Source organism: Ailuropoda melanoleuca, chromosome 16 (assembly GCF_002007445.2).
Source record: "Ailuropoda melanoleuca isolate Jingjing chromosome 16, ASM200744v2, whole genome shotgun sequence".
NCBI lineage: Eukaryota > Metazoa > Chordata > Mammalia > Carnivora > Ursidae > Ailuropoda > Ailuropoda melanoleuca.
The window spans coordinates 82174328-82195337 of NC_048233.1; the positions used below are offsets into that span (position 1 = coordinate 82174328).

The following is a 21010-nucleotide window of genomic DNA, read 5'->3' on the forward strand; positions in this document are numbered from 1 at the left end:
TCTGAAAACTAAATCAGCTTATAGCTCAAAACCGAATAACTTTTCAGGGTGAAACTCTTAATAGGCTGGAGCCTGACCTTAACCTCATAAAAGGAGGCTGATTTGGGCTCAGTAAAAGGCAGCATTATCCAACAATTAGGACTGTCCAACGATACACTAGGTTTCCTTTGGGGATAATGAGTTGTTTTTTGTTTTGTTTTGGGTTTTTTTTGCATGATTATTTAAGTAATCTCTATACCTAATATGGGGCTTGAACTCATGACCCTGAGGTCAAGAGTCACAAGCTCCACCGGGCGTCCCAAATGATTTCTCAAGCAGGGGTTTCACGCTGGCAAAAGGAGGATCCAGTGTTGGACTAGAGGTTAGACGAGCTCACCTGTGTTTCCTTGAATCCATGGATGAGACCATCGAGAGCAGCAGAAACAAGAAAGTTCTCTATTGATCACACCTCTACAGGCTGGCAGAGACTGGTCCTGGCATCCAGCAGATACAGTGAGACAGCCGTGGGTTTTGCTGCTATAAACATCTTGCAGATTCCTAATTGCCACCTCCAAAGAAAACTGCATCTCATGCTGGGAACTGAAAGCAAATGCTCGCTCTGGAGAACCTCACCAAGCAACAGATCCTTTCTAGTTAGGTATTACAGGCCAAGACTGTAACAATGGTCACTGCATTTGCCAGACTGTCTAGAGAAGTTGCATACGTTATACATACATGTGGACATGATATTATGTCTTGCTTTTAGGAACTGATGTTCTGAGGTAACTGATTTTATCTTTTTGGTCTCTCCTTTCCATATATATGATATTTACATAATTCACATACCATAAAATTTACCCTTTTATTTAAAAATTTTCTTTGAGAGACCGAGAGAGTGCGCGCCCACAAGAACACAAGTGGAGGGGAGAAGCAGACTCCCTGCTGAGCAGGGATCCCGATGCGGGACTCGACCCTAGGACCCTGGGATCATGACCTGACCCAAAGGCACGTGCTTAACCGACAGAGCCCCCAGGCGCCCAAAATTTACCCTTTTAAAGGCAACTGATTGGTTTTAGGCATTTTGCTTTGATATTTACTCTAGCAAAGACTTTGGAAAAGGTGCTCCCCTCAGCTAGAATAACTTACTGTGGGTATATGTATCTTGCCTTGTTACCGATGCCAAGGCGTTAAGGTAGGAATATATATTTGCACTAATAAAATTAGCCATTTGAAAGACAAAGGTTATTCCAACACAAGGAGAGGGAAAGGCCTAGAATTCATTCAGCTGTGAAAATGTTAAGCATCAATGGTTTGCTTCCCTCAATGCCCCAGATAATGAGCTTCCTTCGGCCAAACCTCTGATGTTTGTTACTCCTTCCTCTAACTCAGAAACAGTCGCTCGCTGGCAAGAGCTCACAGTGCTGAATAGGACAGACAAAGCCAAAAAGAGAGAAAAGAAATGCAGAAAATTAACTCATCCTGCCTTTTTTGCACTTGGTTCCTTATGTGCAGAATCGAGGTTTTTTCGGGAACCCTCTTACCCTATGGCACCACTGTTCACACAGAGAACGGAAGGGCAGGCCCCTTCTGTTACATTCCCAGAGCTCCCAGAACCCACCTCAACACCCAGACTCCTGTTTCTCTGCAGTCTCCACTGCCCAGAACCATCTGTGTGACCACAGCTGAGTAATCTGACTTCCCGAGGCTGTCCTCATGCTTTCAGGTGAGGGAGCTGGACTAGAGGAACGATAAAAGGCTCTCATTTGGAGTTCCTCGCTTTAGTTTTTCCCAAGCACCCATCTTTTCCATACCACAGGCCCTCCCCCTCCCCCACAAGCCCACCACCCCGGAGCTTCGTGTTTTCTGCCTTTGGGTTCCTCATCTTCGGAGACCTCAATTCATATTAGGACACACAGGCAAAAATTTCATTGATACAGTGTCTGTTGTTGAAACAGTCAGCCAAAGGCTTTCTACATTGAAAGTAGAGGCAAAGGGGTAAGGGAGCAAAGCCCAACACTCACGAGGACAAAAGAGAAAACTTCTGGTTCTTAGTTAACTCTCCTCAACAATGTTCTAACCCAGCACAGTGGGCTCGGTGTTTGAAGCCACAATTCGAATTCTGGCTTGCTCCTGAACTTGCCCTGTGACCTTGAATAGGTTAACTTGATTTTTGAGTCTCCCGTTTCCTTGCCTGGTGGAAAAAGGAAAGGGGAGGGGGGTGCTAATACCTCATAAAGTTGTTGAGAACTGAGTATTTTTTATGAGTCCTCAGTACAGCCCAGGACACAGGAGCTCAACTACAATAAACCATCACTGGGTACGATTCCCTAATCCGTACACTTCTACTAAGCCAACTCCAGGTTGCCTTCTGCCTGTCTCATTTTTTTTTCCCCCTCAAAAGCAACCTGACCCCGAACCCTACCCCAGGTACAGATGTCAGCTTCCTAAAAGATCTGCAGGAGAAGTATGGAGCAATCAGGAGGCATGCAGATTTGTGGAATAAACCAGCCAACACCAGTTCAAAGAGATACTTTTCACTGCTAGCTTTATGGTCCAGAAGGCAAGGTGGAAGGCGGTTACACCTCAGAAAAATTCCCAGTGCCCTTGGAGAGGAGCTGACTGAGATGCATTGGCCCAGAAAGTCCTGCTGTCTGGGTCAAGAAAAACCGGCGGGAGTCTTCAGTCTGGGAAGGGGTCATTCTGCTCCCCCAGCAGGGGAAAGGAGAGGCTTCTAGTCTCTGCTGCCCCCTGATGATGGCAAGAGCAAGCCTAGCATCGGCTTATGATGCTCGTGCAGATGTCAGTTTTTGGGGCCGAGTACAAAATCTTTGGGTGGCCCTCCACCACTGTTGTTCTGTCTGTCTGCTGTAGGGGAGCCATGGAGGGGCTGTCCTCCCTGGAGGGGGCCGGCCTCGGGATCCGGTTTGCTGCGTTTGGCCAGGTCCTCGTTGTGAGCCTTGCGGATGTGTCGGTACAGGTCCCCCGACTGCGTGTAGCTGCGCAGGCAGTAACGGCACTCGTAGGGTCGCTCGCGGGTGTGCACTGTGGCGTGTCGCCTTAGTGTGTAAGAACACGAGAAGGTCTTCCCACATGTCTTGCAAGTGGGCACATCCTCAGTAAAAACCCCAAAACTTCCCGGGGTTGCTTCATATTCAGAAGGCAGGTAAAGTGGCTCGTGCAGGGCCGGGGGAGCAGGCAGGGGCGATGTCACCAGGCTTCGAGGATACTGCCCTGGACCTGGCAGCAAATGGTAGGGTAGGTGAGGATCTGGGGGCAGGAAGTGGTCACTTGGCCCCACCTCCTCCAGTCCTGCTGCTCTTGGCTCCTCAAAAGCCTCTGGCTGAGGCGCCTGCCCACCATACATTGCTCCTCCGGCCGGGAATAGTCCCTCAGGCCCCTGAGGCTGTTCCTCGGACACCTCGGGCTCCTCATCAGAAATCACAATAGCTTCTACTTTCACCTGGACCAGCTCAGCTTCCACTGGTGCTGGGGCCTGGGATGGAACTGGGGCTGGGATTGGGGCCGCTGCTGGAGCTGGAGGATAGAAGCCTTGCAGTGGTCCCCCAGCACCCCTCGGTTCCACCATCCTCAGACTCTCAGTACCCACGTCAAGGGGAGCCAGTGGCTCCACGGAAACTGTTGGAAGGCCCGAAGAGAAGTAGTTTGCAGGAATGGTCTCTGTGGAGCTACTGGGGCTGGCAAGGGAGACATCAGCCGCCGGTGGAGGAGGCGCCCGTAGATGTGGTGAGTCGACCTCCACGCCAGGCTGTGTAGTGTCAGCCCCCCCGGGCACTGGTGGCTCATCTGGAGGACAGACAGCTGGTGAGGGAGCGGCAGAGCCCTTCCATTCCCCTTTGCCCCAATGGCCTAATGTCTCGGCAGATGCCATCGAAGGCTGGGGGCCACGGGAAGTGGACAAAAACTCCACACTAGGGGGCTGTGAGTTGGTTTCCTCCTCCTTCTTGGTACTGTCTGCCTCTGCCAGGGCCCGGGCTTGCAGCCGCCGCTTGCACACTTTAACGATGTCGTTCATGTGCAAGTAGCTGGCCGCTGCCAGCACATCCTCCACAGGGGTGTCCCCCCTCAGGACCAGCTGGCCAGCATACATAAAGTCCAGAAGCAGCCCAAAGGCTGGGGCTGTGACAATCTCATTGTGGATGCACACCAGATCCCTCTTGTCCAGTTCCCGCTCTTTGTAGAAAAGCTGGAAGAATGGGCTGCAGGAGGCCAGCACAGCCCGATGGGCCAAGAACTGGGTGCTACCCACCATTACGGTGCAGTCACAAAGGAAACCCTGGGACCGCTGCTCTCGTAGGCTCTGCAGCAGCTGCTGGCTGTGTTCTGGGAACTCCATAGCACCCCACGAAGGGAAAAGGACCCTAGGAAGGTCCCCACCAGTGGCTCCCTGGGAAGAGAGGACAGTAGGTTAGGGCAGGTAACCTCCCCAGCAGCTTTCACCTCAGCCCTGAGCTATCACTTGCCACCCCAAAGCCTCTGGCAACACCGTCCTGACCCCAAAACGCCCGCTTAGATTACTACCCTCCTTTCTCCTAGGTCATACCCAGTGGTCTCCTTTTAGCTCCGCCCCTTCGGCCCAATCTTAGCAGCAGGCCCCGCCCCGCTCGCAAAGGCCACGCCCCGGAAGTCCCCGCCCCTAACCAGCCTCCGCTTCCTCGATGCCCACCCGGTGGCTTCCAGCAGCTCCTCCAACTAGGAGTCTCTTTTGCTTCCAGGCCTTTCCGGGAGGTACCTTTACGCCCCCCTCTAGGAACTCCCCTGAGCCTCTCTCGCATTCCAGGGGCTAAGAAGTCCTAGGGTGGGAACTAGCAGAGAAAGCAGATCCCTCACCCACCAGCGAGCAACCACCGGCCAACTCCGCCCCTTCCCACCTTCTCAGTTTTAATTGGCTCCAATTGGCCTTCCCTCGGCACGGATTGGTTCACTGCCCACTAACCATCCCCCCCGCTCCGAGCGGCGTCTGCAAGTGGGTGCTGGTGGCCGTTGCTCCGGCAGCTAGGCGCAGGATTGGTTGGCGTTCCTGTCCTAAACTTTTCCTCCTCGTCCCGCCTTCTTTGCCCCAGAGACCTCTTGATTGGCTGAGCTTCTCCATCTACCTGCGGCGGTAGGAGGGCGGGGACCGGCTCCATGGAGATGAGCGCGACGTCCTCTGGGCGGGGCGCGAGGCCCCCACCCAGCAGGGTGTTGTCCTCAGGGCGACCGGGAAAGCGAGAACCCACAAACTGGTGTGGTACTCAGGAGGCCCGGCTCCTGACCCGGCTCCGCCATAACGGTGGGCAATAGCTGTGCCTCTCTGAACTGCAGGTGTCTCTTGAAGGTCCCTTCCTCCCTCAAAAATGACAAGGTGCCCTTTTGCTTCACTACCCCAATCTGATGGCTCCAGACTCCTGGCTCGGTAATGGTGGTGTCCTTACCCCTGATCATACCGTCCTTAGCCTGATCCCTGTAGTCCATTTACAACGAAGAGATTAGAGTGCCCTTCTCCGTGTCTGGAGCGGCCTGGGAGGTGCTGATGGAAGGGAGGGAGTGGGCACGAGGCCCTAAAATTTACCAGCACAGGAGAACAGAAGAATAAAGAGCGTGATTACTTTTTCTTCTTTCACTTTTTTTTTTAAGTAGACTCGGTGCCCAACATGGGGCTTGACCTCACCACCCTGAGATCAGGAGTCATATGCTCCACCGACTGAGCCCCAAGAGCATGGTAGCATGGTAGCATGTTTTTTTGTTTTTGTTTTGAGTGTGATTGATTACTTCTGAATAAATCTTTTGGGGGTACCTAGGCAACCAGCAGAGGAAGGACTCATAATTGGGAGTCAGTGATAGCTGCCTTTTCTCTGACCAGGGCAATGTGTTGACAGGGTTACCGTAGGGGTAACTCAGAGCCCTGCACCCCTACTTGCCCCTTCACCCACCACACTAAGTATCTTCACTTTTTTTCTGCAGCCAAGCCCTCCAATGAGACCTAACCAGAATCCGGGACATTCATCAAACTTTCATCCTTGTACTTGAGCCGTGTGGGCCATACTGACCTCACCTTGAGATCCCATCTTTTCAAGATCCCTTCCATGCCACACAATATTGCATAGGAATTTATTTTATTTTTTTTTTTAAAGATTTTATTTATTTATTTATTTGACAGAGATGGAGACAGCCAGCGAGAGAGGGAACACNTGACCTCACCTTGAGATCCCATCTTTTCAAGATCCCTTCCATGCCACACAATATTGCATAGGAATTTAAATTAACGTAAGCAACATTTCATTTTTTGAAAAAACAAAAAGATACGTAGTGATAATAGTGGCATTGTTTTATATTTTTCGAAATTTCTTTTATGTTTGACTTAACAGAAGACAGATGGATTCTCACATCTGCTTATGTTTTCAAGATATTATGAGATATTGTCTAGATTATGTGAAGAAAATGCCTCACACAGGTATGAGTGCATGGAATTTCATTGGCTATGGTGAGGANATTAATGTAAGCAACATTTCATTTTTTGAAAAAACAAAAAGATACGTAGTGATAATAGTGGCATTGTTTTATATTTTTCGAAATTTCTTTTATGTTTGACTTAACAGAAGACAGATGGATTCTCACATCTGCTTATGTTTTCAAGATATTATGAGATATTGTCTAGATTATGTGAAGAAAATGCCTCACACAGGTATGAGTGCATGGAATTTCATTGGCTATGGTGAGGACTTTGTATTTTATTCTGAGTGTAATGGGAAGCCATTGATGGGTTTTAAGCAGAGGAATTATTCTGATATGATTCTAGTTTTTAGAGGCTTATGCTGGCTACTCAGTGGAGAAGGGATCATAAGGGATTAAAGTGGGAGCGGGGAGGAAGGTGTGGGAATGGTCCCATAGGGGATGATGGTGCCTTGACAAAGGTAGTGGTGGGTGCTGGAGAGAAATGCTGGGTCAACAGAATTTGCTAAAATGAGGGTAGGAAATTAGGGACAAGAGAAACAAGGAGTCAAAGATGGCCAGAATTTTGGCATGAGCAGTGGTGTGACTGACAGAACCATCTTCCCAGAGGGAAACAATGGGAAATCGAGAGTCTTGCTTCTGACCCTTTAGGTAGAGCTTCCTATTAGCCAGTTAGACTTGTGAGCCTGAAGATCAGGGGGAATGCTGGGTTTGGAGATACATGTCATCAATAGATGGTATATTTGAAACCAAGGGACTAGAGGGATTACCCCCTGTATGGTAGAGGGCTGCTAGAGTTGGTAAGCAGTACAGAACATAGGCTGTTTAGGAAGGTGAAGCAATCCTGTTTCTACAGATTCAGAAGAGATCAGAATGAAGGTGAGTCAGAGTTTGGGCACAAAGATTGAGTGCATGCCACACTCTGGGATTGCCATGCCTACTGGACCTAGATTTAAAAAAAAAAGAAAAAAAAAAGGTTAACCTATAGACACCACAATCCTACAAGACTTGAGTCTCCCTCAGTTTACAAATGTCTTAGCAGTCTACAAGAACAAAGCATTTCTATCAATAACCTAGCTTCCGGGGGCGCCTGGGTGGCGCAGTCGTTAAGCGTTTGCCTTCGGCTCAGGGCGTGATCCCGGCGTTCTGGGATCCAGTCCCATATCGGGCTCCTCCGCTGGGAGCCTGCTTCTTCCTCTCCCACTCCCCCTGCTTGTGTTCCCTCTCTCGCTGGCTGTCTCTCTCTCTGTCAAATAAATAAATAAAAATTTTTTTTAAAAAAATTAAAAATTAAAAAAAAAATAACCTAGCTTCTGGAAGGGTATGTAGATTAATTAAATGTCCTTATNTAAAAAAAATTAAAAATTAAAAAAAAAATAACCTAGCTTCTGGAAGGGTATGTAGATTAATTAAATGTCCTTATAATCTGCAGCCCATAGATACCTGAAGCGGGCGGAGTGTAATGTTCCTCCGGGAAGTTCCCAACTATCTTCATGTTAATGCCTTAGTAGAGGGGTAAACAACCTTCACTTGACAATAGTAAGGCCTTTGGTATCCTGTGAGTCTTGTTTTTTTGTTTTTTTTTTTAAGATTTTATTTATTTATTTGACAGAGATAGAGACAGCCAGCGAGAGAGGGAACACAAGCAGGGGGAGTGGGAGAGGAAGAAACAGGCTCATAACGAAGGAGCCTGATGTGGGGCTCGATCCCATAACACCGGGATCACGCCCTGAGCCGAAGGCAGATGCTTAACCGCTGTGCCACCCAGGTGCCCCCCTGTGAGTCTTCTTTAACATATGAAAGTACTTTCTTGAAACCTCCCTTTTTCCTTACCTCCCCCAACCCATAGTATATAATCAGCCACCCCTCACAACCCGGGGTAGCAGCTCTTTCTGCCCACGGGTTCTGTCCTCGTGCTTTAATAAACTACCGTTTTACACCAAAGATGCCTCAAGAATTCTTTCTTGGTCGTTGGCTCCGGACTCCACCCCACTGAGCCTCACCTATATTCCAAAACCACATCAGTGGTGAAACAGGAAAGGAGTTTCTTTCAGGGAGGCCAATACCAGGGAAGACAGTGGATTAGCATCTCAAACACTGTCTCCAAAGTTCTGAAAATACTCCCACGTTTATATAAGGAAAATGGAGGGCAAAGGTGGATGGCTACATGCAGGTAGGCAGGGAAGGTCAAATGGATCACTGTCTTGTAGGCAATCATGGGTGGGGTTTTGCTGGCTCAGGACAGTCCTTATGGCTTGAGGGGGTAGTTTTGGTTTCCATTAAGGGATGCTTTGCACTCTGGGTCTTCTGCATGAGCCAAGAGACAAACTGGAATGAAGAACCCAATGAGAAAGTTTGAAGTCAATATGGAGGCAGCCAAAGCCCTCTTTTACCCTGGGAAGCCACTGGGTTCCACAAAGGGGAGAGACATAATTAGACTTGAGTTTTGAATACAACGCTCTTGGCAAATAAGCACATAAAAGATGTTCAACATCATTAGTCATTAGGGAAGTGAAAATTAAAACCACAATGAGCTACTACTACACATTTACTAGAATAGCTAAATAAACAAACCCTGCTAACAATACCAGGTGCTGGTGAGGATATTAGAGCAACTGGAATTCTTATACCTGGAGATGCAATTATAATATTTTACCATACCACACAGGCACAATAGGTGTAAATAAACTCAAGAGCATTGATAATAGTCAACTGTGGTAAAATAACTAGGAAGAGATGAGGGTTTTGGTTTTTTTTTTTTTTAAAGATTTTATTTTACTCTTTTTAAGAAATCTCTCTACCCAATATGGGGCTTATACTCACCACCGCAAGATCAAGAATCATATGCTCTACCAATGGAACCAGCCAGGCACCCCAGGAAGCCATCAGTAATAAGTATTAATAATTCTGACTCTAATTACAATGTCTGCTCCCCCCCCACACACACACATCAAGTAATTCTTAGATACCAGCTGAGTGTCTTACAATTCAATTCAATTCTGGAACCATCTACCTGGAGATACTATGGGGTTCCACAGGTTAAGGGCTCAGTTCTGTAAGAATGCTTCCTGTCCCCCTCCCCCCACTTTAGATGTCAATTAAAAGTCCAGGTTGTCATCTGTGCTTCTCACCTACTGGCTATAGATTGGAGGTTCCAAAGACTCCTTCTTGGGTTTAATTTGCTAGAGTGGTTCACGGAACAAGACACATTTCACTTACTAGATGACTGGTTTATTATAAAAGGATATATAACTCAGGAATAGCTCGGTAGAAGAGAAGATGCATAGGGCAACGTATGGGAAAGGGGTATGGAAATTCTATGCTGTCCCTTAGAGTGCTACTGGCCCATTATCTCCAGGTATTCACCGACATAGAAGCTCCCCCCGAATCTCTTCCTTTTCGCTTTTTATGGAGGCTTTGTTACACACAATTGATGAAACCATTGGCCAAAGGTCAAGGATTCAACCTCCAGCCCCTCTCCCTTCCCTGGAGGTCAGAGGGTTGAGATAAAAAGTTCCAACCATCCAATCACAGGGTTGGTTCCCCAAGCAACCAGTCCCTTTTATTAGGTGATTTTCAAATGTCACCTCATTAACATAAACTCGGGTTTGAAAGGGGTTTGTTATGAATATCAAGACACCTTTAACACTATTATGACTTAGGAAATTCTAAGAGTTTTAGGAGCTCTGTGCCAGGAACACAGAAGATCAAATATGTATTATTATAAATCACAATATCACAATTACCTTTGTTTTGTTTTTTTTTTCTAACTTTTTATTACGAACAATGTCAAACAACAAAAGTAGAAGGAAATGTGTAAGAAACCATTATTACCCATCATCAACAATTATCAGTGTATGGCCAAACTCCTTTCATCTATACCTGTGATGTGGGAAACAAAGGCAGAAGGAAATGTAGATAAAATTAAATGTCCTTAAAACTTGCAGCCCATTGACAAATACTTGAAATTGAAATAGGCAGATTGCGACATCCCTCCAGGAGCCTGAGTCTTCTTTAGCATATGAAAATCCTTTTAGAATTTCCCTTATCTTTACTTCCCCCCAACCCCAAGGTATATAATCAGTTGTTTCACACAATCTCAGGGTAGCAGGGAGCAGTGGGGCTCTGTTGGCAGCTGCCCTTTCTGCCCAGGGGTCCTGTCCCTGTGCTTTAATAAAACCACCTTTTTTTGCTCCAAACAAGTCTGGACCCCACCAATCTCACCAACATTCCAAAAAAAAAAAAAAANAAAAACAAAAAAAACCCACCAAAGACAAAAAAACTACATCACCTCTGCCTTTGTTTTTTTTATTTATATATATTTTAAAATATTTATTTATTTATGAGAGAGCGAGCGAGCATGAGCAAGAGGGACAGAGGGAGAGGGAGAGAGAATCTCAAGTAGACTCCATGCTGAGCGGGGAGCCTGACCGGGGGGCTCCATCTCGCAACCCCGAGAGGACCTGAGCCGAAACCAAGAGTTGGACCCTTAACCAACTGCACCACCCAGGCACCCCTGCCTTTTTTTTTTTTTAGTGTAATTAATTTAATTCTAAGTTATAATAATAAACAGCATTAAACATTTAATAAAGGCTGTATTTAAGAGCTGGCTTGCAAAATTTCTAATTTCTGAAATAACAACTGGCTAGCCCCACGCGGGTGTAGAGACTACTTAAAAAATATAAAATTAGGGATGTCCGGGTGGCTCAGTCATTAAGCGTCTGCCTTCGGCTCAGATCATAATCCCAGGGTTCTGGAATCGAGCCCACATCGAGTTTCCCCGCTCAGCGGGAAGCCTGTTTCTCCCTCTCCCTCTGCTGGCTGCTCTCCCTGCTTGTGTTCTCTCATGCTCTCTCTCTGTGTCAAATAAATAAATAAAAATCTTAAAGAAAGAAAGAAAAGAAAATTAAGGGGCACCTGGATGGCCCAGTCGGTTAAGCCAACTTTTTTTTTTTTTTTAAGATTTTCTTTATTCATCAGAGAGAGAGGCAGAGAGATCCAAAGTAGGGAGAGCAGCAGAGGGAGAGGGAGAAGCAGGCTCCTCGCTGAGCTGTGAGCCCAACGTGGGGCTCGAGTCCAGGATCTGGAAACCATGAACTGAAGGCAGATGCTTAACCATCTGAGCCACCCAGGCGCCCCATAAGCGTCTGACTCTTGGTTTCAGCTCCAGTTGTGATCTCGGGATTGTGGGATTAAGCCTCACCTTGCGCTCTGCTCTGGGAGCGGAACCAGCTTAGGACTCTCTCTCTCTCTCCCTCTGTGTGTTCCATTCCCCCCTACCCCCCCACCCTCCTTATCAAACATGTGCACTCTCCCTCTCTTAAAAAAAAAAGGCTCAGAAGTGATAAAGGCACTGGCAAACCCCTCGGTTTGGACTCCCCCAGTAACTTCAGAGTGATAACAGAGGGCGTACCCATGGTTTTGGGCTTTAATCATTTCATCCCTCTTGCAAGGAGCTTCCTTAGTAACTCCCAGCCCCAAAATAACCACCTCTCCCATTTCACCCTGGGGACCAAATGCTTGTGAGAGCCAGTCTGGAAAGGCCCACATACAGCAATTTTAGCAACTCCACCAGCAGTCAAAGTGAAGCCTGAACCCACCACTTCAGAGTTAAACCCTGGTCAAACCCTGGCCTAACAACAAGGAACTGAAATCCCTCTCCGAAGCCAGGGAGGACCTCAAACTAGTCTTGAAGAAACAAGACACAGGTAAATCTTTTTCTTTTTGCCTGCCCTCTCCTCACAGCATGTGGGGAGTTCACTAAAACATCCTCTATCTCCCGCAGGACCCCTGGCTGTACTGTCTTTCACTGTGCATTGGGCCTTGCCTCCTAAATGCCTTAACCCACTTTATATCTTCCAGAATAAAGGTCATCAAACTCCAAATGGTGGTGGTTCACACGGAGAGTCACATGGAGGTCAAACTAGACACCAGCAGGGGACCCCTTGATAGATCTGGACCAGAGGAACCTGACTGCCGCCCCATCCACGCCCCTGACCGGCAAAAAGTAGCTACGATCAGCCCTTTTTCCCTAACAGCAGTTAGGGTTACCTCCTCAGAAAGGGGAATGATGAAGGATAATTGGAAGAAAGGCAGGCAGGGACAAGCCCCCCCCATAAAAACCCCTAGACTTAGAAATTCCAGTGGCAACCCCTTTGGGTCCCCTCCCTCCTTGGAAACTTTGTACTATCACTTTGCTATCGCTCAATAAACCTTGCTTTGCTGCCCACCAAAAAAAAAAAAAAAAAAAGCTCTTGTAGCTTGTTCCAGCACTCCACTGTCCTTAAGGTTACCTTTGAGGGGTCCACAATAGCCAAACTAGGGAAAGAGCCCAGATGTCCATGGGCATATGAATGGATAAAGAAGATGGGGGCACCTGGGTGGCACAGCAGGGGGTGCCTGGGTGGCAGAGCGGTTAAGCATCTGCCTTCGGCTCAGGGCGTGATCCCGGTGTTATGGGATTGAGCCCCACATCAGGCTCCTCTGCTGTGAGCCTGCTTCTTCCTCTCCCACTCCCCCTGCTTGTGTTCCCTCTCTCGCTGGCTGTCTCTATCTCTGTCAAATAAATAAATAAAATCTTTAAAAAAAAAAAAAGATGAGGGGCGCCTGGGTGGCACAGCGGTTAAGCGTCTGCCTTCAGCTCAGGGTGTGATCCAGGCGTGATCCCAGCGTTATGGGATCGAGCCCCACATCAGGCTCCTCTGCTATGAGCCTGCTTCTTCCTCTCCCACTCCCCCTGCTTGTGTTCCCTCTCTCGCTGGCTGTCTCTATCTCTGTCGAATAAATAAATAAAATCTTAAAAAAAAAAAAGATGTGATATATATACACACACACACACACACACACACAATGGAATACTATTCAGCCATCAAAAAATGAAATTTTGCCATTTGCAACGATGTGGATGGAATTAGAAGGTATTATGCTAAGCGAAGTAAGTCACTCAGAAAAAGACAATTATCATATGATCTCACTTATATTTGGAATTTAAGAAATAAAACAAAGGATCATAGGGAAAGAGAGGAAAAAAATAAAACAAAAAAAATCAGAAAGGGAGACAAACCAAAAGAGACTCTCAACTCTAGGAAACAAATTGAGGGGTGCTGAAGCGGAGGTGGGTGGGGGGATGGAGTAACTGGGTGATGGACTTTAAGGCCAGCACGTGATGTAATGAGCGCTGGGTGTTATATAAGACTGATGAATCACTGACCTCTCCGTCTGAAACCAGTTATACACAATATGTTAATTAATTGAATTTAAATAAAAAACACAACAAAAGTTGCCTTTGAGGGGAGGCTGGCTGGAAAAGAAGAGAAGTTAGCACTGCTGAGACCCATTCATCTGCTTCCTTGCCTCATCCTCCAAAAGGGATCCCCAGGGAGTATGAGTGGCAGACTGGTGGGCTCAACCATTTTAGGAAATGGGCAGTGTCAATGGGAACTGGTGTGTGACAGCTCTGAGGAAGCAGTGGTCTGTTCTTGGACGGTGGGTCAGGCTCTTTTATTTACAACAGCAAAAAACTTAGGCAGCTGGGAGTTTGCTCAAGGCCATAAGGATTGTCCTGGCTCTAGAACCCGCTGTCCTTGCTAAGCCTTTCTTACGGGCCTGTGTCTCTTGGTTTCTGCCTCTTTCTGCACCGCCCTTTTATCAGTCAGGGTCTCAGCAGGGAACAGACTGCATGCTCACTCCGGTTAATTAAGGTGAGTTTAATAAAGGGACTGTCTACAAACAAGTGGGCAGAGTTGAAGGAACAGACAAAGGTTCATCAATTCTCCAAGCCCCTGGTGTGTGTGTGTGTGTGTGTGTGTGTGTGTGTGTGTNTTGGTTTCTGCCTCTTTCTGCACCGCCCTTTTATCAGTCAGGGTCTCAGCAGGGAACAGACTGCATGCTCACTCCGGTTAATTAAGGTGAATTTAATAAAGGGACTGTCTACAAACAAGTGGGCAGAGTTGAAGGAACAGACAAAGGTTCATCAATTCTCCAAGCCCCTGGTGTGTGTGTTTGTGTGTTGGGGCGGGGGAAATGGGCACCGGGAAGGAGGAGTGCAGCGACCCGGTTTCTCACACTGGGAGGGAACACCGACTTCTGGGCTCCGATTTTGGCTGCTTCATCTCCTAACGACCTGTGGAAAAGGTNCGACCCGGTTTCTCACACTGGGAGGGAACACCGACTTCTGGGCTCCGATTTTGGCTGCTTCATCTCCTAACGACCTGTGGAAAAGGTGTGGGTGCTCCGCATTTGTTGAACGAATGCCTGCATGAAAATCTGGAATGCCTAAATATGCAAGAGTCTTGGGGTCAGACATCGTGAATTTGAATCCGGCCCCTGAGTGATTCTCAAGTGACCTCAACCCTCTGAGCCGGGGGGCCCTCATTGGTAAAGCTTGCCTAGTGGGGTTGATGGAAAAAGACAGCTCCTTATTATGCTTACTATGTGAAAGCAGTATTCAAATATTTGCTATACGAATGTGCTCTGCTAAAGCACTTTTTTCATGTAGTCTTTTATTAGCTAATTAATTCCATTTAAAAGTACTTAATTTGGGATGCCTGGATGGCTCAGTCAGTTAAGCGCCTGCCTTCGGCTCAGGTCATGATCCCAGGGTCTGGGATGAAGTCCCACATCGGGCTCCTTGCTCAGCGGGGAGCCTACTTCTCCCTCTGCCTTCCGCTCCCCCGTGCTTGTGCTCTCTCTCTCGCATAAATAAATAAAATTACAAAAAAATATAAAGGGGCACCTGGTTGGCTCAGTCGGTTAAGCGGCTGCCTTCCCCTCAGGTAGTGGGATCGAGCCCCACTAGGGGATCTCTGCTCAGCGAGGAGACTGCTTCTCCCTCTCCCTCTGCTGTTCCCCTTGATTGTGCGCTCTCTCTCTCTCTGTCAGATAAATAAGTAAAATCTTTTAAAAATAAAATAAAAAATAAATTAAAAAAATACTTATTTATTGAGCATCCATTCTAGGCCAGGCACTGTTAATTTAGGAGTCCGGAGTGGGTCCGCTGGTGGGCGTGGCGGAAGGGGCGGGGCTTCACGGATTTCCCCGCCCACGACAGCGATGCCCAATTGAGTACACGGAGCGGGTAGAGTCCCGCCCGCTCCGCCGGGGCAGACCCGGAAGCAGGGTTGGGGCCGCTGCGTGTATTTCCGGTTGCGCCGGAGGCGCGGCTTCCGAGGCCGGTTTGGATTCAGCTGCTGACCGGTCCCCGCTGGGAAGATGTTCTATCACGTAAGCGGAGCACGGGGTGGCGGCGAGGGCAGGGTCGAGAGCAGGAGCGAAGCGGGGCGCCGGGACGAGGAGTTGCTCCTGGCCCCATGGCCCTACCGCGCCTTGCTTGGTTTCCATCCCACTTTCCCCGCAGATCTCCCTGGAGCACGAGATCCTGTTGCACCCGCGCTACTTCGGCCCCAACCTGCTCAACACAGTAAAGCAGAAGCTCTTCACCGAGGTGGAGGGGACCTGCACCGGCAAGTGAGTGCCGCGCCCTTCGTGCCGCCTGATCTGAGGCGCGCGAGGCGCCCGATGCTTGCAGCCTCTCCCCAACTCCTACTCATCCCGCAAGGACTTGCCACCTACCCTGGGGAAACTTTATATCCTCTCAGGCACCCCACGCAGTCACTTGCTAACTGCTTTGGGTTTCCGCGGCGCCCTCTGCAAAGCTGGATCACAAGACTGCCTTACTTCAGCAGAGAGTGGTCGGTCATTCATTTACTCCGCAAACATTTGTAAAGCGCCTGCCGTGTGCCAGGTTCTGTGTTGCCCCCTGGGAACAATGGAGGGAACGAGTTAGAATGAGGCCAGCTCTCGCGGGGCTCACAGCCTAATCATTGTTCCTGTGTCATTTGTCCCTCTGTGATTCTTCAATTTTTTTTATCCCACATGACCTGGCATGGCACATCTCTGGGGGTCTGCACAGAAGGGTCCTCTCACACGGTGACGTGAATGAGCTGGGATGAGCCCGGGGCTATGGAGTACTTGGACCTCCCACAGCGAAATAAGCACTTGAAGGGGGCCTGGGTGGCTCAGTGTCCTGATCCCAGGGTCCTGGGATCGAGCTGCATGTGGGGCTCCACGCTCAATGGGGAGTCTGCTTCTTCCTCTCCTCCTACCCCTGCTCATGCTCTCTCTTTCTCTCAAATAAAAACAACAACAACACACATGGAAGTTCCTGAGCCTCATCTCATCGGGACAGAATCAAGACTGGGGACAGGCCTGGGAATGTGTGTTTTAATAAGTTCCTCTTAGGTGATTCTGAGGCATCCCCTAGATTGAGGTCTCTTGGCTCAAGGACTGCAGCCTCCTTGGACATTTATTGTGAAATTATGAGAGCAGCATTTGGCATTATAGATACTGATGGGTATCCTGTCTCCTCTCAGGCATTAAGTTCTTGGGACAGGGGTACCATCTCTTTCCCCTTGTGCAGTCCCCTAACCCCCACACTTACTTCTTGTTGCAGATGGTTTTAGAGGCTCTCGGCACACAGTGCCTTTCTTTTTCCCCATCCTCCTTACAGGTATGGCTTTGTAATTGCTGTCACCACCATCGACAATATTGGTGCTGGTGTGATCCAGCCAGGCCGAGGCTTTGTCCTTTATCCGGTTAAGTACAAGGCCATTGTCTTCCGGCCCTTTAAAGGGGAGGTCGTGGATGCTGTCGTCACTCAAGTGAACAAGGTGAGACCATACATAGTGGAGGCAACTGGGTGGCTGCTCAGAAGATGGGGGATGGGTCCTGACCGCTCTTGCTAACTCTGTGCCCTTGGCTAAGTCACTTTGTGCTTTAGTTTCCTCACCTGTCAAATGGCACAGTAAGCTCGTGCTGCCTCACTCGGGGTCATGTAAGTCCGTGTGAGTAGTCAGCAGTAGCAGCCTCCACTCATTGAGTACTTACTGTGGGCCGGGCACAGTGCAAAACCTCACGACGACAGAGGTGGGTGCTTTTATCCCTTTCTACAGAAGCTTACATTCGGAGAAGTTAAGTCTGCTAGTCAAGGTCATGTGATCAACAAGTACTCAAACTGTGGACGGACAAGTCCCAGGCCTTGGCCCTTGATTGCACTGTATTTGCTTCACTTAAAATGAAATCTTGGCAGTAGAGAGACACGAAAGCAAATGATACAATTCAGAGTGGTTTCAAAACATGAAGAATATTATTAGGAATCAGATAAAGTTGGGAAGCTTAGAAGAGTTGGGGGATAAAAGCAAAAGCAAAGTCACTCCTTGTCCTCTTAGGTTGGGCTCTTCACAGAAATTTGGACCTATGTCTTGCTTCATCTCTCGACACGTAAGTCTGGGCATGCTGGGGGCGCTGAGGAGGAGAGACGCCAGTCATGACCATCTCTGGAAGCATCCGTGTAAAGCACTGACCCAGTCTTGCTCTCCTTTCAGTCCATCCCGTCAGAGATGGAGTTTGATCCCAACTCCAACCCACCGTGTTACAAGACAATGGACGAGGTGAGTGGAGAAGAAGTCCGTGAGAGGGAGGAAGAATGAGCCCTGCAAGGGATTCTGGCTTGGGAGGTGTCTGAGTAATCTGTCCCTCTTCCCCAGGACATTGTGATTCAGCAGGATGATGAGATCCGCTTGAAGATTGTGGGGACCCGTGTGGACAAGAATGACATTGTGAGTCTCTTGGCCTGCCTTCCTGCCTGTACCAGGCAGAGCTGGGAGCTGTTGATTTCTTACCACCCAGGGCTCATGGGGATTTAGTGCTCTTCTGCCAGGAAGAGGGCATGGGTGGGCAGAAGGCCTGGGGCTGGGGGTTAGAGGCTAGTTCTGTGCTTGCTCAGGCTTTATTTCCTTTCTGCCTTCCCTCCTGCAGTTTGCTATTGGCTCTCTGATGGACGATTACTTGGGTGAGTGCCAGATCATGCATCCAGGAGAAGGGGGTGTGGAGGCAGGGGGCGGATGTGGGACTTAATGCCCGAGTCGCAGATGAAGAAAACTCTCATGACTGTCCACTTGGAAGATCCAGGACATGNGTTGTCGCCTGGAGAAGGGGGTGTGGAGGCAGGGGGCGGTTGTGGGACTTAATGCCCGAGTCGCAGATGAAGAAAACTCTCATGACTGTCCACTTGGAAGATCCAGGACATGTGCCTCGTGGGACGGGCGGGGTGTGGGGGCTGCCTGGTGATGGCTGCCCCTGAGCTCTGAGCCTAACTGATGTGCTTTTCCTGTTCTCTGCAGGGCTTGTGAGCTGAGCACCAGGGCCCCCTGCTCTGTTTGGTCCTTATCTAGGCGATGTGACGGTCACGCTCCTCATGTTGTCCAAAGGCCCAGTCTGGCTGCTGTGGGGAGGCAAAGAAGGTTCCTTGTCCCCAGAAAACATCTGGCTCTTCTTGCTGCTTGGCAGCCACTCCCCAGATTTTCGACTGTGCGTTCTAACCATAAAAGGTCCTTGTTCTCATGGAAGTGTTACCTCCTTTCTTTGGTAAGAACAACTCTGGGGCGCCTGAGTGGCACAGTGGTTAAGGGTCTGCCTTCGGCTCAGGGCGTNTGGTTCAGGGCGTGATCCCGGCGTTCTGGGATCGAGCCCCACGTCAGGCTCCTCCGCTATGAGCCTGCTTCTTCCTNCGGCTCAGGGCGTGATCCCGGCGTTCTGGGTTCGAGCCCCACGTCAGGCTCCTCCGCTATGAGCCTGCTTCTTCCTCTCCCACTCCCCCTGCTTGTTCCCTCTCTCGCTGGCTGTCTCTATCTCTGTCAAATAAATAAATAAAATCTAAAAAAAAAAAAAAGAACAACTCTTAGAAAAGGCTGGAGGCCAGTTGCTTGCTAGCCTTTTTCTTGGTGGCCTGATGCCTCAAGTAGCCTCAGCGACCTAGGGGATCTGACTTACCCTTTTGCAGAGGGCTAAAGTTGACCTCATGGAAGGGAAGGCACTAATGTTAGGTCTTTGGCTTTCAGCAAATGATACTGTCGTTAGAGCCATTCTGAGTCCCAATCTAGTCTCAGAGTATTCGTCCTTCCCTCACCCTTAAACATAACCAAGGGTACAGCTGGGCATGAGGGGAGACAAGATGGTTGGGTAGGGAGAGGGAAACAAGAGCATAGTAATGATCCAGATTATGGCCTCCCAATGCAGCCCTTCTTAGGATGGCTCCACAAACAACAGAAGCCTTTATATGCTAATCAGTCACTAAGCTGAACTGAAAATGTGAGCAGGCTCATATTGTCCTTAGGGTGACACCAGGCAAAATCCATGAAACAAACATGCTCCCCTCCCTCACGGTATGCTCACACCCTGCTTTTGTAATATAATTCGTCTGCCTTGGAATGCCCTCTCCCAGCCTGTCTGCTTGCTGCCTGCTAATGTAGCCAGTCTCAGTCAGTAATTCTCCTCCTCCTCCTCTCAGCTTTCTTTTACTTCCTTGGGAAGCAGAGCTATGTCGTAGAAAGCATGGTCGTTGGGTTGGTGCAGAACTGGCTTTCAGTCCCAGCTGGGTGACCTTGTGTTTTCTCATTATGAAAAAGGCCTACAAGCCTGTTTGGATGGTTGCTGCTAGTGTGAGCTCACAGCTCACGGCTGCAAGTGGCTTGCAGAGAGTCTGGCCCATGATAGGCCCTCGAGGGTTCATTGTGATTATTGTGATATAATGCATATAAAGCAGTGATTATCAACTGGGGTGATTTTGGCCCCCAGGGGACATTTGGCAATGACGTTTTTTTTTGGTTTGTGACAACTGCTGATGGTACTGCCTTCTAGTGGATGGAATGCTGCTAAACCTACTATGTATAGGACGGCACCCCCCCCCACCCCGAGAATTACCTGGTCCCAAATGTCAATCATGCCAAGGTCCAGAGACCCTGATATGAAGCATCCAGAACAGTGGCTGGAACATGGTAAGAAAATGGCACTTGAATGTGGTTTCCTCGCCTTCACCACTCCTGGACAGATAGATCAAGGCTTGTCCATTCATACATCTACAGTGTGTCACAAAACGTCATTTTGTTACTATCTCCCATTTCTTTCTTTAACCCTTTTTTCTTTCTTTCTCTCTCTCTCTCTCTTTTTTTTTTTTTTTTAAGATTTTTATTTATTTATTTGACGGGGAGAGAGCGTAAAGGGGTAGAAGTAGGCAGAGGGAGAGGGAGCAGGCCTCCTGCTGAGCAGGGAGCCTGATGTGGGGCTCGATCCCAGGACCCTGCGATCATGACCTGAGCTGAAGGCAAATGCTCAGCTGAGCCACCCAGTTGCCGTGTCTCTCTCTTTTTTAAAAAAAAATATTTATTTATTTTTGAGAGAGAGCCTGAGTGGGAGGGGGAGAGGAGAGAGAATGTCAGCAGACAGTTCACTGAGTGCAGAGCCTGACGCGGGGACCCATCTCATGACCCTGAGATCACAACCTGAGCCAACACCAAGAGTAGGACTATTTGACTGAGCCAGCCTGGCGCCCCTCATTTTTTATTATGTAAAATTTGTGATTTTATTGGGATTATTGCAGATTCACGTGCATCCCTTTCATTTTTGTGTCTGTAATGCTTGGTGCTGGGCCAGGTTTTCCAAGTTTGTTGAGTCTGGGACAGTTTCTGGGCTGGATGTGCAGTGAATTTTCCCACGGAAGCCACATTATAGTTGTGCTGCCACTTGA

At 48.6% G+C, this 21010-nt stretch overlaps 2 protein-coding genes across 5 annotated transcripts; one reads left to right on the top strand and one right to left on the bottom strand.

Annotated features, from left to right (window-relative positions):
* Window positions 1–669: 669 nt before the first annotated feature.
* On the bottom strand, window positions 670–5095 carry ZBTB3 (zinc finger and BTB domain containing 3). Of its 4 annotated transcripts, none has more exons than XM_034645756.1 (2): window positions 4869–5095; window positions 670–4384 (listed from the first exon to the last, which is right to left on the bottom strand). In XM_034645756.1, the coding sequence occupies exon 2, from the start codon at window positions 4331–4333 to the stop codon at window positions 2780–2782; it is 1554 nt and encodes a 517-aa protein (XP_034501647.1). In that variant the 5' UTR covers window positions 4334–4384; window positions 4869–5095; the 3' UTR covers window positions 670–2779. The 4 variants fall into 4 exon arrangements, with proteins under 4 accessions (XP_034501647.1, XP_019661641.2, XP_011230823.2 ...); XM_019806082.2 differs by lacking the exon at window positions 4869–5095 and adding an exon at window positions 4832–4860; XM_011232521.3 differs by lacking the exon at window positions 4869–5095 and adding an exon at window positions 4664–4819.
* Window positions 5096–15493: 10398 nt separating this feature from the next.
* Window positions 15494–18833, top strand: POLR2G (RNA polymerase II subunit G). Its single transcript, XM_002925357.4, is given in 9 exon segments — window positions 15494–15651; window positions 15785–15894; window positions 16937–17096; window positions 17655–17675; window positions 17677–17706; window positions 17811–17876; window positions 17973–18044; window positions 18244–18277; window positions 18609–18833. Coding segments are annotated over 9 exon segments (519 nt in total). The 5' UTR covers window positions 15494–15639; the 3' UTR covers window positions 18623–18833.
* The last annotated feature ends 2177 nt before the right edge of the window (window positions 18834–21010 follow it).

Bases quoted from the DNA above. Each gene is read 5' to 3' on its own strand.
- ZBTB3 (XM_034645756.1), bottom strand. From the start codon at position 4,333: ATGGAGTTCCCAGAACACAGCCAGCAGCTGCTGCAGAGCCTACGAGAG.